Genomic DNA, 12,046 nt, shown 5'->3' with positions numbered 1-12,046 from the left:
CGAGCGGAGAGACGGACTCTTCTTCTACGCATCTGTGATCGGATCAAGAATGCCTTGGTAAGTGCAAAGGCGAGAGCGTAAGAGACAGCGACGGCGAACAGGTGATCGAAGCACCCAGGGACTCTCACGCTGCCTTCGTTGTTAGATCGACGGATCGTTGGAGCGCCGCAAGGCGGAGGCGGGGCCAGATGTCTTCAGTTAAAATCGTTCAGCCGCTTTCGCTCCACGCCACCGCCACCGGCCACCGATGAAGGGCGGAGCCAACAGTCTCGAGAACGCGCTGGTCGGGAGCTATGAGTCGCCGAGACGTCGCGCGTTGCACGCCAGCCCGCGGAGGTCCATCAGCCTTACGAATCGGCCAATGAATATGTCTCTGTGAATGTCCCCCAGATCCGCGCATCAAGCGCCAGCGAAGAGCGTGGACGGCCACGGCATTGACGATCGCCGCCTCGACCTCCTGTCCTCTGCGCGCACATCCACCTCCACATCGGCCTCCACCGGAACCAAACAAGTCTGCCTCCGCTCCATCAGATTTTTCCGCCGCCTTACCACCACCACCCCACCACCGTCTTCCAACCTGCCGGGAGCGTCCACGAATGCTCCTGATCTCTGCAGAGCGGTCCCAGGCAAAAGGTAAGCCTCGTGTGGGGCTCGAACCCACGACCGAATGATCAACCGGAATCCAAAGATCCGCATTAAGAGTCATTTAATCTACCGACTGATATAACGAGGCATCAGATGGTGATGTGCCTGTGGTTTGAGGTTGGTATTTGTCCGTCTGCTCTACCCGGCCGTGCTGCCTCTCTGCATAGACTGATGCTGAAGAACGTCTGCTCACGGTTAGACCGGGTGCATTGACCCAGCGAGATTAAGCGACAACGATGACAAGAGCCAAGGCTGTGGCAGACATGCTTGACGCCTATCTTCCACGCATACGAGCCACGCTCCCCTGCCTTACCAGCTCTCATGATCCCAGCCTCTGGGTTTCGCTTGCACCCGTCTCTGTGAGACGCTCTACAGCTCCTACCCAAACAGCCATATCGTCCCCGGTCGACGGCAGTAGCCGGCAGCCCCACACATACCCCAGAACACCGGTCTCGGCGCCGCATGCCCATCCCCGCTCTCGTCGCACGCCACGACGTCGCGCGACTACATGGCGTTGACCCATTGCTAAGCGAGAACGACGTCAAAGCCGCTGCAGAACTGCTGATTATGGCGGTGTGCCTTCCCGCTTATCGGCTGAACTGCTGAAACTGGCCGGCATCGCCTGCCGGAACGAACGTTCAGCAGTTCTGCCGCGCATATCTCAAGATCGATCGTCGATGGCAATGTTCGCGTCCAGGCTGGGTGCAGCGTGACTTGGGGATGTAGAAGTGAGCTCAGGCGCAGAGATGGGTATTCAGATGACATTCGTGGTGTATCAGCTTCGCCCGCGTCTCTGGCAATGCCGCATACCAGAATCGTCAGCCACTGTCGCTTTTGGGAGTAGAGTAATCTGCAGAAACAGCGGAAACTCGTGCTCAGCGTTCACCCAAGCTGACACCCAGCCCAGATCCGAACGTCGAGTTTCAAGACGCGCGGCACCCGAGGCTATCGCGGGAAGATGGGGCCGCCACTAACCGCAAATTCAGCAGATCAGCCGGAGTAGGCACTTGGCATCACGTACCTCCGTCGCTTTCGTACCCATCTATCATCCCACTGCTACAAGCAATATGAGAGACAGGTGATACATAAACGAGCGATGGGACGTCTCGAGGACCCCGCACCCCCTCACTTCTCCACACTCCCTCTCTTTTCCACACCATGCCTTCGCTCGCCGTCTTCCTCGGCATCTTCGCCTCCTTCGGAGGCTTCCTGTGAGCATCCCGCGGGAAGAGGCAGAGTCTGATATGAGTTTCGGGTACGACACAGGATACATCTCCGGGACAAAGGAAATGGAGGCGTTTCTGCGCGTTTACGGCGTGCTCCAGCCTGACGGGCACTACAAGCTGTCGACGGGCACCGACTCTCTGATCACCTCGATCCTCAGTGCTGGCACCTTCATCGGCGCCCTGGCGGCCAGTACAATTGGTGACTGGATTGGCCGCCGCATCGGTATCGCCATTTACGTGGCCGTATTTTCCGTTGGCGTCGCTCTTCAGACCTGGGGCACGAGCCTCGGCGCCTTCGCGGCCGGGCGCGTCCTCGCCGGCCTCGGCGTGGGCGGCACCTCCGTCCTCGTGCCCGTATACCAAGCCGAATGCGCGCCGCGCCGTATCCGCGGCATGATCGTCTCTGGCTACCAGTGGTTCATAACCGTGGGCCTGCTCGTTGCCGCCATCGTCGTCGACCAGACCAAGAGCCGGCAAGGCAGGAGCTCGTACCAGATCCCGATTGCCATCCAGTTCGTGTGGGGCGCGATCCTCGTCGGCGGTCTCTTCGTCCTCCCCGAGTCGCCGCGCTGGCTCCTCTATAAGGGGCGAGGGGAGGCGGCTCGTGCAAGCCTCGCCCGCCTTACTAGCCAGGACCCACACTCGGACGCCGTGAGCACCGAGTACGAGGAGATCGTCGCCACCCTCGAGAACGAGCACAAGTACGGCGGCGGCAGCTGGGCCGACTGCTTCCGCCAGGGCCCGAACCGCGTCTTCCAGCGCATCGTCACCGGCATGCTTCTGCAGGCATTTTCGCAGCTCTCAGGCATCAACTTTATCTTCTACTACGGCACCTCCTTCTTCACTGCCAGCGGTATCTCGAACCCGTTCCTCATCACGATCGCCACCAATGTCGTGAACGTCGGCATGACTATCCCCGGCATGCTGCTCGTCGACCGCCTCGGCCGCCGCCCCATGCTGTTGTACGGCAGCGCGGGCATGGCTGTAGCTCAACTCATTGTGGCTGCCGTCGGCGTTGCGCGCCCCATCACGGACCAGGCGGCGCAGAAGGTCCTTGTCGCTTTCGTGTGCATCTTTATCGCACACTTTGCCAGCTGCATGGCGCCTCTCAGCTGGATCGTCACCTCCGAGCTCCCGCCGTACGCGCTCAGGACGAAGAGCATGTCTCTCAGCACGGCGAGCAACTGGATTTTGTGAGTTTACAGTTCTGAGACAACGCTGACCTCAGCAACTTCGCCATCGGGTATGCTACACCGTATCTCGTCAACACCGGGCCGGGGAACGCGGGGCTCAAGACTAACGTGTTCTGGATCTGGGGCGGATGCTGCGTCGCCTGCTTCTTCTTCACCTACTTCATGATTCCCGAGACCAAGCAGCTCTCATTGGAGCAGATCGACCTGCTCTACCTCGAGTCGACGCCGCGCACGTCGAACGCGTACCGCAAGCACCTGATCGACGGGGGTATCCACCGTATGCGCTCTGGACGTCTTTCTGTTTCGGAGAAGGCTGGCAGACCGGAGATTTCACACTTCGAGACAACGAAGCTGAAGGAGATGATGGTCTAGGGCGAGCGCTCCAGGGCGCGTAATGAGGGTGTCGGAATGCCTGTCCGTAGTTGTCAGGTAGCAGATAAATGGAAGACTCGCGGTCAGTGAAACATCTAAACCAAAAGATATAAACTACTCGGGCTTGGTTCGTCGAAGCCCTGTTCTCACGTCAGCCAGCACGCCCTGCGACACACATCGCGCCAAAGTATCCTAATGTGCTTCATCCAATGGTACTACAATGCAATGATGATCCCAACGCTCTACACCCTCCCTAGCTGTACATGATTAGAAGGAGCCGAGGTTCTCGGCAACCTTGAAGGGAGCACCAGTCTTCTGCTTGATCTCGTCGACGGTGTGGCCCTCAGCGACCTCGATGAGGGTGAGGCCACCCTTCTCGAGGTCGACGTCGAAGACGGCGAGGTCGGTGATGATGCGCGAGACGACGCGGACACCGGTGACGGGGAGAGAGCACTCCTCAAGAATCTTGGGGTTGCCCTTCTTGTCGGTGTGCATGGTGACCGAGACGACCTTGGTGCACTCGGGGTTGGAGACGAGGTCCATGGCGCCGCCCATGCCCTTGACGAGGTGGCCGGGGACCATGAAGTTGGCGAGGTCACCGTTCTGCGAGATCTCCATGGCGCCGAGAATGGACACGTCGACGTGGCCACCACGGATCATGGTGAAGGACTCGGCCGAGTCGAAGACGGAGGCACCGGGGCGGAGGGTGACGGTCTCCTTGCCGGCGTTGATGACGTCGGCGTCGAGCTCCTCGCGCGTGGGGTAGCGACCCATGCCAAGGATACCGTTCTCGGACTGGAGCCAGACGTTGACACCGGGCGGGGTGTAGTTGGCGGCGAGAACGGGGATACCGACACCGAGGTTGCAGTAGTAGCCGTCCTTGAGCTCCTTGGCCGCACGCTTGGCGATGCGGATACGGGCGGCCTGGTTGGGGTTGGCGGGGGCGGCATCGGGGTCAACCTCAGCGCCCTCCTCGGTGTGGAGGGTGACGAGCTCGATCTTCTTCTCGACAGTCGAGGGGACGATGCGGTGGACGTAGATGCCGGGGAGGTCGATCTCCATGGGGCTGAGCTCGCCGACCTCGACAATGTTCTCGGCCTCAACGATGGCGACCTTGGCGGCCTTGGCGACGAGGGTCGCGAAGGCGCGAGTGGTGTAGCGGAACACACAGTTGCCGGCCTTGTCAACCTTCCAGGCGCGGAAGATGGCAACGTCGCCCTTGAGCGCGGGCTCGAAGATGTAGCGCTTGCCGTCAAACTCGCGGACCTCCTTCTTGTTGCCGGGGACGGCAACGGTCTGCTTGCCGTTGGCGTCGGGCTTGGACCACTGAATGGGGATGCCACCGGTCTCGACGGCAGTGCCAGCACCGGTACGGGTGTAGAAGCCGGGCATACCCGCGGCGGCCGAGCGGAGACGCTCAGCGATGGTGCCCTGGGGCGAGAGCTCGAGGGCGACGTCACCGTTGATGTAGGCGTCCGAGAGCGTCTTGTTGGTACCGACGTACGAGAGGATCATCTTCGAGATCTGCTTGGACGCGATGAGGGGGTCTGCAGTCAGCATGCTGTCGCTTGAGCCCCACCAATCTCGGTGTATTGGACTGGAGTTCCGCTCCACTCTGGTTGGCCGACGTCATGACAACGTTTCCTAGCAACCAATCCCAGTATACCGAAATTTCAACAATAACTCACAGAGACCACCCTGGCCAACGTTGCCAGCGTTGTTGGAAACGACGGTGAGGTCCTTGAGCTCGGGGCGCTCGTGGAGGGCGGTGATGAGAGTCTCGGCGGTACCGCAAAGACCGAAGCCGGCAGAGAGGACCATCGAGCCGCTCTGAATGTCCTTGACAGCCTCGGCAGCGTTGGGGTAGAGCTTGCCGCCCTCGCTCGAGTCCTTGATGTAGGGGACCTCACCAACGTTCTCGACCTTGCCGGGAACCGAGTCGACGGCGGAGAAGCCGGCGGGGGTCGCAGCGACGGCGTAGGCGCGCTGGGCAGCGGCGACGTTGGCGCGAGCGATGACCACGCGCGCAGCCGAGGCGCGGGGCAGAGCGCGGGTCGCAGCACGGACAGAGGTGAGCCGGGCGAGCATTCTGAGTGGTGGAAAGAGAGGAGGATGGATCAAGGAGTGGTAGTGACCTGTGTGTGTATATACCAGAGGGCGACGTGTCGGGGTTGCGAGTGTACCGTGCGGTCGCTTGAGGGGACCCACGAAAAGAGGGAGGGTGTGTTGTGAGGTGTCGGACAAATGAGTTTGTCCAAACCACCGACTTTAAGCTGGCGTTGCGTCGAGAGGGAATCTGGGAGTAGAAGCCGATCGCCCTGAACCGTTAGAGCAAGTAAGTGCAGGCGTCCCGGGTGCAGGATGAGGGGATAATGCGAGACAAGGCGGCGCAGACGCGGGCATGTGGTATGAGAGCGGAGGAGGAGCGGGTAAGAGGAGAGGGGAAGCGGAAGGTGGTGGTGCAGGGTTATGCGATGTAGGCGGGGCTGGGCGACGTCATGCTTCGTTGAATTGCCAGGCAGCCACCGCTCCACCGAGCACGAAAATTCCTATTATCCTCCAGTCGAGTCGAATAGCGAGCTAGGCATTCGCGAGCGAGTTACAAGCTGCTGATAGGAGATGCCGTGAGCCGAATGCCGCTGATTGCGCTGATCATGGTCTCAGTCAACCGTCGCTACTTTCCCATAGTACCAGCAGCCCCTCCCCTCGCGCTACTGGCCGCGTCCAGCGATGCATCGTAGTCCCCTGTTAGAGAACATAGCGTTCAGGACCCAGGGAGGCATTGTGTTCAAGTCTCGACGTCCGGGGGCAGAGCGGAGTGGTATCGGTGGAATTGTGCTCCCACGGACCCGTTCTGCTCTAGATGACTTTTTGGTGCCACGCCGCGAGAATAGGGCGCGGGATCCGTGCGTGCGGGGGCCGGGTGTGCAAGTGCGTGTGGGGGGTGCGCGCCGCACGTTTGTTAGCCCCACAACCCCCGGCCAGATGGAGCAGGCACATTCAATACACGCGCGGAGCACAAGACCCCGGTCATTCCACACGCGTCGGAGTGATGGAACAATTCCCGTCCGCCGTCGCACACCGTGTTGTTCGCCGACGGCCCCCGCTCCCCCGGCTGGCCCCGCGGTAGGCGGCTTCCACGCTGCGATCGCGCCAATGAACACCGGGCGTGGCGGAGCGCCACGTCGCACTAATTGTGCGATGCACTGTCGTTGCATGCTTACACGTGATGCTATCGCACGGCTGCTTGGCGATCAGGGAGGGGACCAAGCCTCGAGCGACCACCGAAACGTGACCGATGGCGGGCAGACGGGAGGCCGCTGTCGCTGTGGGGGGAGGGCAAACATCACGCCTCTGCGAGCAGCGCGCGAGCAGCGCTCGAACAGTGCAAGCTGAGATCTCTGACGCTCTGGGGAGCGACCTCTAGAATTCCGGTAAACACGAGGCTTAGCGCGTCGCATTCCGCGATGCCGATTTCCTGGATACCGCATCTCCCTCCACATGACATGTCAATAGCGACATTCTCGGTGTTCGGTGTCGGTGCAATGAGTATCCTGGCGACGCTGGCGAAAGATAAGGCGGATCTCGCGAAAGTGGTGCGGGAACAGGGGGAAATGGTGGGCTGATGCGGGGCGAAAAGTGGAGGATGGTCAAGTGAGGCGAGGATGGCGAGCGATGCTGGTGGGTGGCTGATGCATGATCGCCAGCGATCGCCAGAGGGGGACTCGACTCGTCTGGCTCGTCACTAGACATAAATACATCATAGAGGTGGGCGGGCGGTGACCGCCAAGCAAATGCTAGCCGAGATGGGTAGCCGAGCGGCGTGTTCGCTGAAGTGGATGGCCTTGGTGACGGCCGCGCCCGGACGCGGCGATCGCGTGGGGCACCAGTGTGCTAGTGAGCGCGCAAGTGGCGTGGCCGAGCTCGGGGCCACAATATGCATGCTACGTGGCGCCGGCGGTTGGAGGGATCGCCACACAGCCCACAATTGAGTGGCACTCCTACCCCCTACTACCCGTGTTCAGCACGCAGTTCGGGATCTTTGACAAGTCGACTCTCGGCATGACACCTCGTCTACCGGAGCTCGTATCGTCTCTGAAGTGTGCTCATGTCATGTGGTGCTATGAGTCACGAGAACTGTGTAATTCTGAAGAATGCCAGCCACGTCTGTGCCGCTGATCGCGGGGCGCTCGGTATGTCGATCTCACCTCTCATCTCACGTCAGCCGTCAGCCTTGGGTCTGTTATGCCGTCGGACCAGCTCCGTCTCGAAGATACTGAAGCCCCCGCTTTCGTCTTCTGCATCACAGGTGCAGCACTGGCTCAAGCTGTTAAAACTGCTATATTTCCTAGGGGCCGTCCGCATTTATCGGCTTCGGGGCGATCCGGACAACCTCCACCCGGCCACCTCCACCAAGCAGACAGAGCGATATTCGAATCGTCTGAAAGTTCGAAAATAACGGCCAACGCCGAGGGTAATGTGGGCAATTTCATCTCTCCAGCGGACTCGGCGCAGCGCTCTGAACGCGAGTGATCTCATTCCACGGGGTCTACGTCCCGACCCCCATATGCCATATGCCATATGCCATGAAGCTGCAGTGAGGGCGACTTCTGTTTCATCCATTCCACCATGTCCGAGCGTCTTGTCGCCGCCACTTCGACAACGGGGTTCTTCCAAGAACATCCCGTCGTGCAAAATCAGTATGAGGAGGACGCCTCCCTACGCCGCGCCTCCGCCCTCTTCCTTCCACAGACCGTTCTCGACGAACTCGCGCCAGATCTCAAGGCCTGGGGCGACCGTGTGCTCGCCCGAGACGTGTGGGCTCACGTCGTCAACGCCGAGCGCGACCTACCCCACCTCTCCGGCTCGGGGTTCAGCGCCTTCGGCCAGCCGGTCGGTGATGCCCTTGTCACCTCCGCTGGGTGGCAGGCATTACAGGATATTGGTATCGCCGAAGGGCGCATTGTTGCGACTGGCAATGAGACGAAGTATGGCAAGGCCGCAAGGCTCGTCCAGCTCTCCCGCTTGCATTTGTGGAGCGGGTCCAGCGCCGTCGTCACTTGCCCCAGTGCGATGCAGGACGGCGCCATCAGCATCCTCCGCCGCGACTTGGCAAGCGGATACGTGTCTCCCGCATATGACAGCGAAGCGCTCCGCACCGCGCGCACCAAGGTGTTCAAACGCGCACTCGAGCGCATGCTCTCCACCGACCCTAAGGTGACGTGGACGTCGGGGCAGTGGATGACGGAGCGCGCCGGCGGCTCCGACGTCCAGGGCACGCAGACCGTTGCTGCTCGTGTTTCTGGTGGAGAGGGGGAAACAGACGTCGATGGCCTGCCGCTAGGCCCATGGACCGTGAACGGTTTCAAGTGGTTCTCATCCGCCACCGACTGCGGGTGCGTCATGCTTCTCGCGCAGACCGAGCGCGGCCTCTCCTGCTTCTTTGCCCCCACACGCAAGCTGGTTGGCGGCAAGCCCGAGATGAACGGGATTCGCATCCAGCGCCTGAAGAACAAGCTCGGCACAAAGGCGTTGCCCACCGCCGAGCTTGAGCTGCGCGACATGCGGGCATGGCTCGTCGGCGAGGAGGGGCGCGGCGTGCCTGTCATCTCAACGATTCTCAACGTCACCCGATATTACAACATTGTCGGCTCTGTGGCGGGTGTTGGCCGCGGTCTCGGCGTCGTCAAGGCGTTTGCGCGCGTCCGACGCTTCCCGAAGCAGGGCAAGGACACGACCCTCTCCAAGATTCCCATGTTCAACAAGACGATTGCGGCCATCACACTACAGTATCGCGCGGACGTCCTGCTTTCGCATCTCACGGCTGCGCTCCTCGGCTCCGTTGACGTCGGCCACGGCGGAGGACCTCTCACGCCCGCCAGCGCGGAGGAGGCCCAGCTTCTTTTGCACATCATCACGCCGGTCGCCAAGGCCTACACGGCCAAGCATGTCGTCTGGGGTCTCCAGGAATGCATGGAGAGCCTCGGCGGCGTGGGATATATGGAGAACGTAGAAAACCCCGAGCTCAACCTCGCGCGCGCGGTGCGCGACTCCAACGTCAACCCGATCTGGGAGGGCACGACCAACGTACTCTCCTCACACCTCGTGAGAGCGATCAAGGGGCGTGCGGGCGGCGCGATGGTGCGTGCGGTCGACGCATGGCTCAAGGATTCGCTCCCATCAGGCGAGGAGCGCGAGGTGGTCTTGGGCGCGTGGACGCGCCTGCGCGCCGAGTTCGCCAAAAGCGAGGACGAGCTTCTCGCCGGCGGGCGCCGCATCCTGTGGCGCCACGGCGACATCTTCTGCGCGACCCTCCTTCTTGCCGACGCGGCGCGGGACAGCGACGCCGTGGCTGTCGAGTGTGCGCGCCGCTTCCTGCATGACAAGAAGGCGACGTTCGGGCTGGACGCACCAGAAGGCGACTGGAAGGAGGTGGCTGCGTGGGACGAGCGCATCGTGTACTGTGAGCCGGAGGCGGGACAGGAGGGAGCCCGCGCTAACCTGTGACTAGCCTCAAGCAGTCACGCGCCTCGAGATCACGCACCTGTCGAGTCAGTGCCGGGCACCGGTGCCGAACGAGGAATCATCGCCGAGCTCCAACGCCTCCTCCTCGACTTCGAGCTGGAGTGGGGCGCCGACGGGGCAGAGTCATCAGACGCGACATGCTGGGGCGACAGACGGAATTCCACGACGTTGTAAGCAGAGATTAGTTGTATTATGGATGTCCCATGTCACGTATCATAGGTGCACGTGCACAACCGCACGAGAACGACTCACGTAAAGCGATTCGATGCGTACATCAGATGTGGTACAAAAAAAAAGTCTGGAATGACTGCACGCAGCCGCCTTTTGCTTGCTCCGTCTACTGCTTCTCGCCACGCATGACAGCTCCAATCTCGTCCACGCTCTCGATTACCCATGTCACACCCTCGTCGGACGTGAGCCACTCCTGCCCCTGGAGGACAGACCCGTCGCCGCCCCCACCCTCCAGCAACGCCTTCTTAAGGCCGAACACGTGCGACGTAACCTGCGGTCCGACACCAGTCTGCGCGCGCAGCCCTGCGATCGCAATGACAGACGTGAGCACGCGGCCGAGGAGGAACGCGCCCTCGGGCACCTGCACAGCGGGGTCGGACAGCAGCGGGCCGTAGTGCGAGTTGAGGATGTGCACGGGCAGGTCCGGGTGGCTGTCGGCGAGCTTCGCCACGAGCTTCTTGCTGTGCGGCTCGTAGATGCCGTCCCAGAGGGCCATGCCGCGCGCGAAGAGCGCGGGAATGTCTGTGGGCTGGCGCAGCGACTGCGTCGACAGGCCCGCCTTGACGTCCTCGGGCATGTGGTCACGCAGCGCGTTCAGGTTGTTAATAACCTTGGGAATCTGCACATGGCGTCAGCTTCCGGTCTTGGCGCGGACTGGTGGACTCACACCCGTGAAGGAGATGCTCTTCAATCCAGACTCGCGCATCACCGCGGCGGCCTGCACGCGACCCCTGACATTGTCAGAGGCCACGGCGTAGTCGTAGAGTGCACACAACGCGTCAGGGCTGTTGATCGCGAAGAGAGCGCTGGTGTTCATCGAGAGCCAGGTGTCGCGGCCGATGCCGCCGGCCTCACCGCGCGAGCGGACGCGGTCGAACAGCCCGCGCAGGACGGGGAGGGCAGGGGCAGGGGTCGGCGAGCCGCGCGCGGCAGGCAGCTTGATGAGCGCCTTGAGCGCCGGCGAGAGCTTGAGGGCGGAGGCCATGTCGTCGTCCTCTTCGGGGTCCCACGAGGGTGGGCGGGGAAAGCCGTACGGCGGGAGCGAGGGGGAGCCGACGGGGGTGTCGGCGGGGCTGTTGAAGGTCGAGGTTATGGTGTGTCTCGCTCAGAGACGGAGCGATGGGCGATCCGAGCGCGATGTGGGGGAGATATGTGGAGCAGAAGTTGCGACAGATACGTCACTCGTGACGAGATCGGCAAGTTGGGTGAGAGCGGTGACTTGCTGACGAGAGCACGAAATGATGAGGCACGCACGCGATGGCGATCATGCTGGGACTGCTCTCAGATATGAATGGCCCTCTGCGAGGGCTCGGGCGTGCTCCGGATCGATGCTGAGGAGATGCTGGGTGGGCAGCGAGGACGAGGAGAGGAGGTTGACCCGATCGGACAATCGGCCGTAAGATCCGCCGTAATCCTCCGTCCACACAGGCCCGATAAGCACGTGGCTTCAGTTCAGGCAGTACTTCATCCATGCATGTCTCGGTGTTCAACGCGGGCGAGATTGCGGGGCCAGCTATGCTGCGATGTATTTGTGGCGCTGAGCCGTAGCATAACATGAGGTGGTGTGGGGAGATGGTGGGGTTACTCTGAAGCAAATGCGGAAAGGTGTCCAGGAGTTCACGACTTCTGCTGTGTTTAGCGTCCCATCCAATAGTCCATCAGTACTTCCACCGTGACTCAATTATTAATTATGTTCCGGCATCCCCCTCCTCGCCGAATCCACTCACACACGGCTCTAGTAATGCGTACATATGCTTCGTCTACGTGTGGTTGTCAAGGATCGACTCATGAGGTTGAGAAGGTCGGAAGACGCAACTACTTCTTCTTGCCACCCTTCGCCGCAGGCTTAGCGCC

The 12,046-nt window shown here is 61.4% G+C and overlaps 5 protein-coding genes across 5 annotated transcripts; 2 read left to right on the top strand and 3 right to left on the bottom strand.

The window, feature by feature from the left end:
- Window positions 1–208: 208 nt before the first annotated feature.
- COLE_03321 (uncharacterized protein) lies at window positions 209–706 on the bottom strand (the record flags this gene model as incomplete). Its single annotated transcript, XM_018426804.2, has 1 exon — window positions 209–706. One exon carries the CDS (start codon window positions 704–706, stop codon window positions 209–211), a length of 498 nt encoding a protein of 165 aa, XP_018280649.1.
- A 1,097-nt stretch (window positions 707–1,803) lies between these two features.
- Window positions 1,804–3,436, top strand: COLE_03320 (uncharacterized protein; the record flags this gene model as incomplete). The annotated part of the gene is made up of 3 exons (XM_018421244.2): window positions 1,804–1,856; window positions 1,895–3,064; window positions 3,100–3,436. The coding sequence occupies 3 exons, from the start codon at window positions 1,804–1,806 to the stop codon at window positions 3,434–3,436; spliced, it is 1,560 nt and encodes a 519-aa protein (XP_018280650.1).
- Window positions 3,437–3,703: 267 nt separating this feature from the next.
- COLE_03319 (uncharacterized protein) lies at window positions 3,704–5,524 on the bottom strand (the record flags this gene model as incomplete). The annotated part of the gene is made up of 2 exons (XM_018421245.2): window positions 3,704–4,983; window positions 5,125–5,524. The coding sequence occupies 2 exons, from the start codon at window positions 5,522–5,524 to the stop codon at window positions 3,704–3,706; spliced, it is 1,680 nt and encodes a 559-aa protein (XP_018280651.1).
- A 2,541-nt stretch (window positions 5,525–8,065) lies between these two features.
- Window positions 8,066–10,135, top strand: COLE_03318 (uncharacterized protein; the record flags this gene model as incomplete). The annotated part of the gene is made up of 2 exons (XM_018426500.2): window positions 8,066–9,899; window positions 9,948–10,135. 2 exons carry the CDS (start codon window positions 8,066–8,068, stop codon window positions 10,133–10,135), a joined length of 2,022 nt encoding a protein of 673 aa, XP_018280652.1.
- A 163-nt stretch (window positions 10,136–10,298) lies between these two features.
- COLE_03317 (uncharacterized protein) lies at window positions 10,299–11,177 on the bottom strand (the record flags this gene model as incomplete). Its single annotated transcript, XM_018422556.2, has 2 exons — window positions 10,299–10,811; window positions 10,860–11,177. The coding sequence occupies 2 exons, from the start codon at window positions 11,175–11,177 to the stop codon at window positions 10,299–10,301; spliced, it is 831 nt and encodes a 276-aa protein (XP_018280653.1).
- Window positions 11,178–12,046: the final 869 nt, after the last annotated feature.

The sequence above is a fragment of the Cutaneotrichosporon oleaginosum genome (genome assembly GCF_008065305.1).
Source record: "Cutaneotrichosporon oleaginosum strain ATCC 20508 chromosome Unknown ATCC20508_contig03, whole genome shotgun sequence".
Lineage (NCBI taxonomy): Eukaryota > Fungi > Basidiomycota > Tremellomycetes > Trichosporonales > Trichosporonaceae > Cutaneotrichosporon > Cutaneotrichosporon oleaginosum.
The sequence above is the reverse complement of the archived record's forward strand: the minus strand, read 5'-3'. Positions and strand labels throughout refer to the sequence as shown.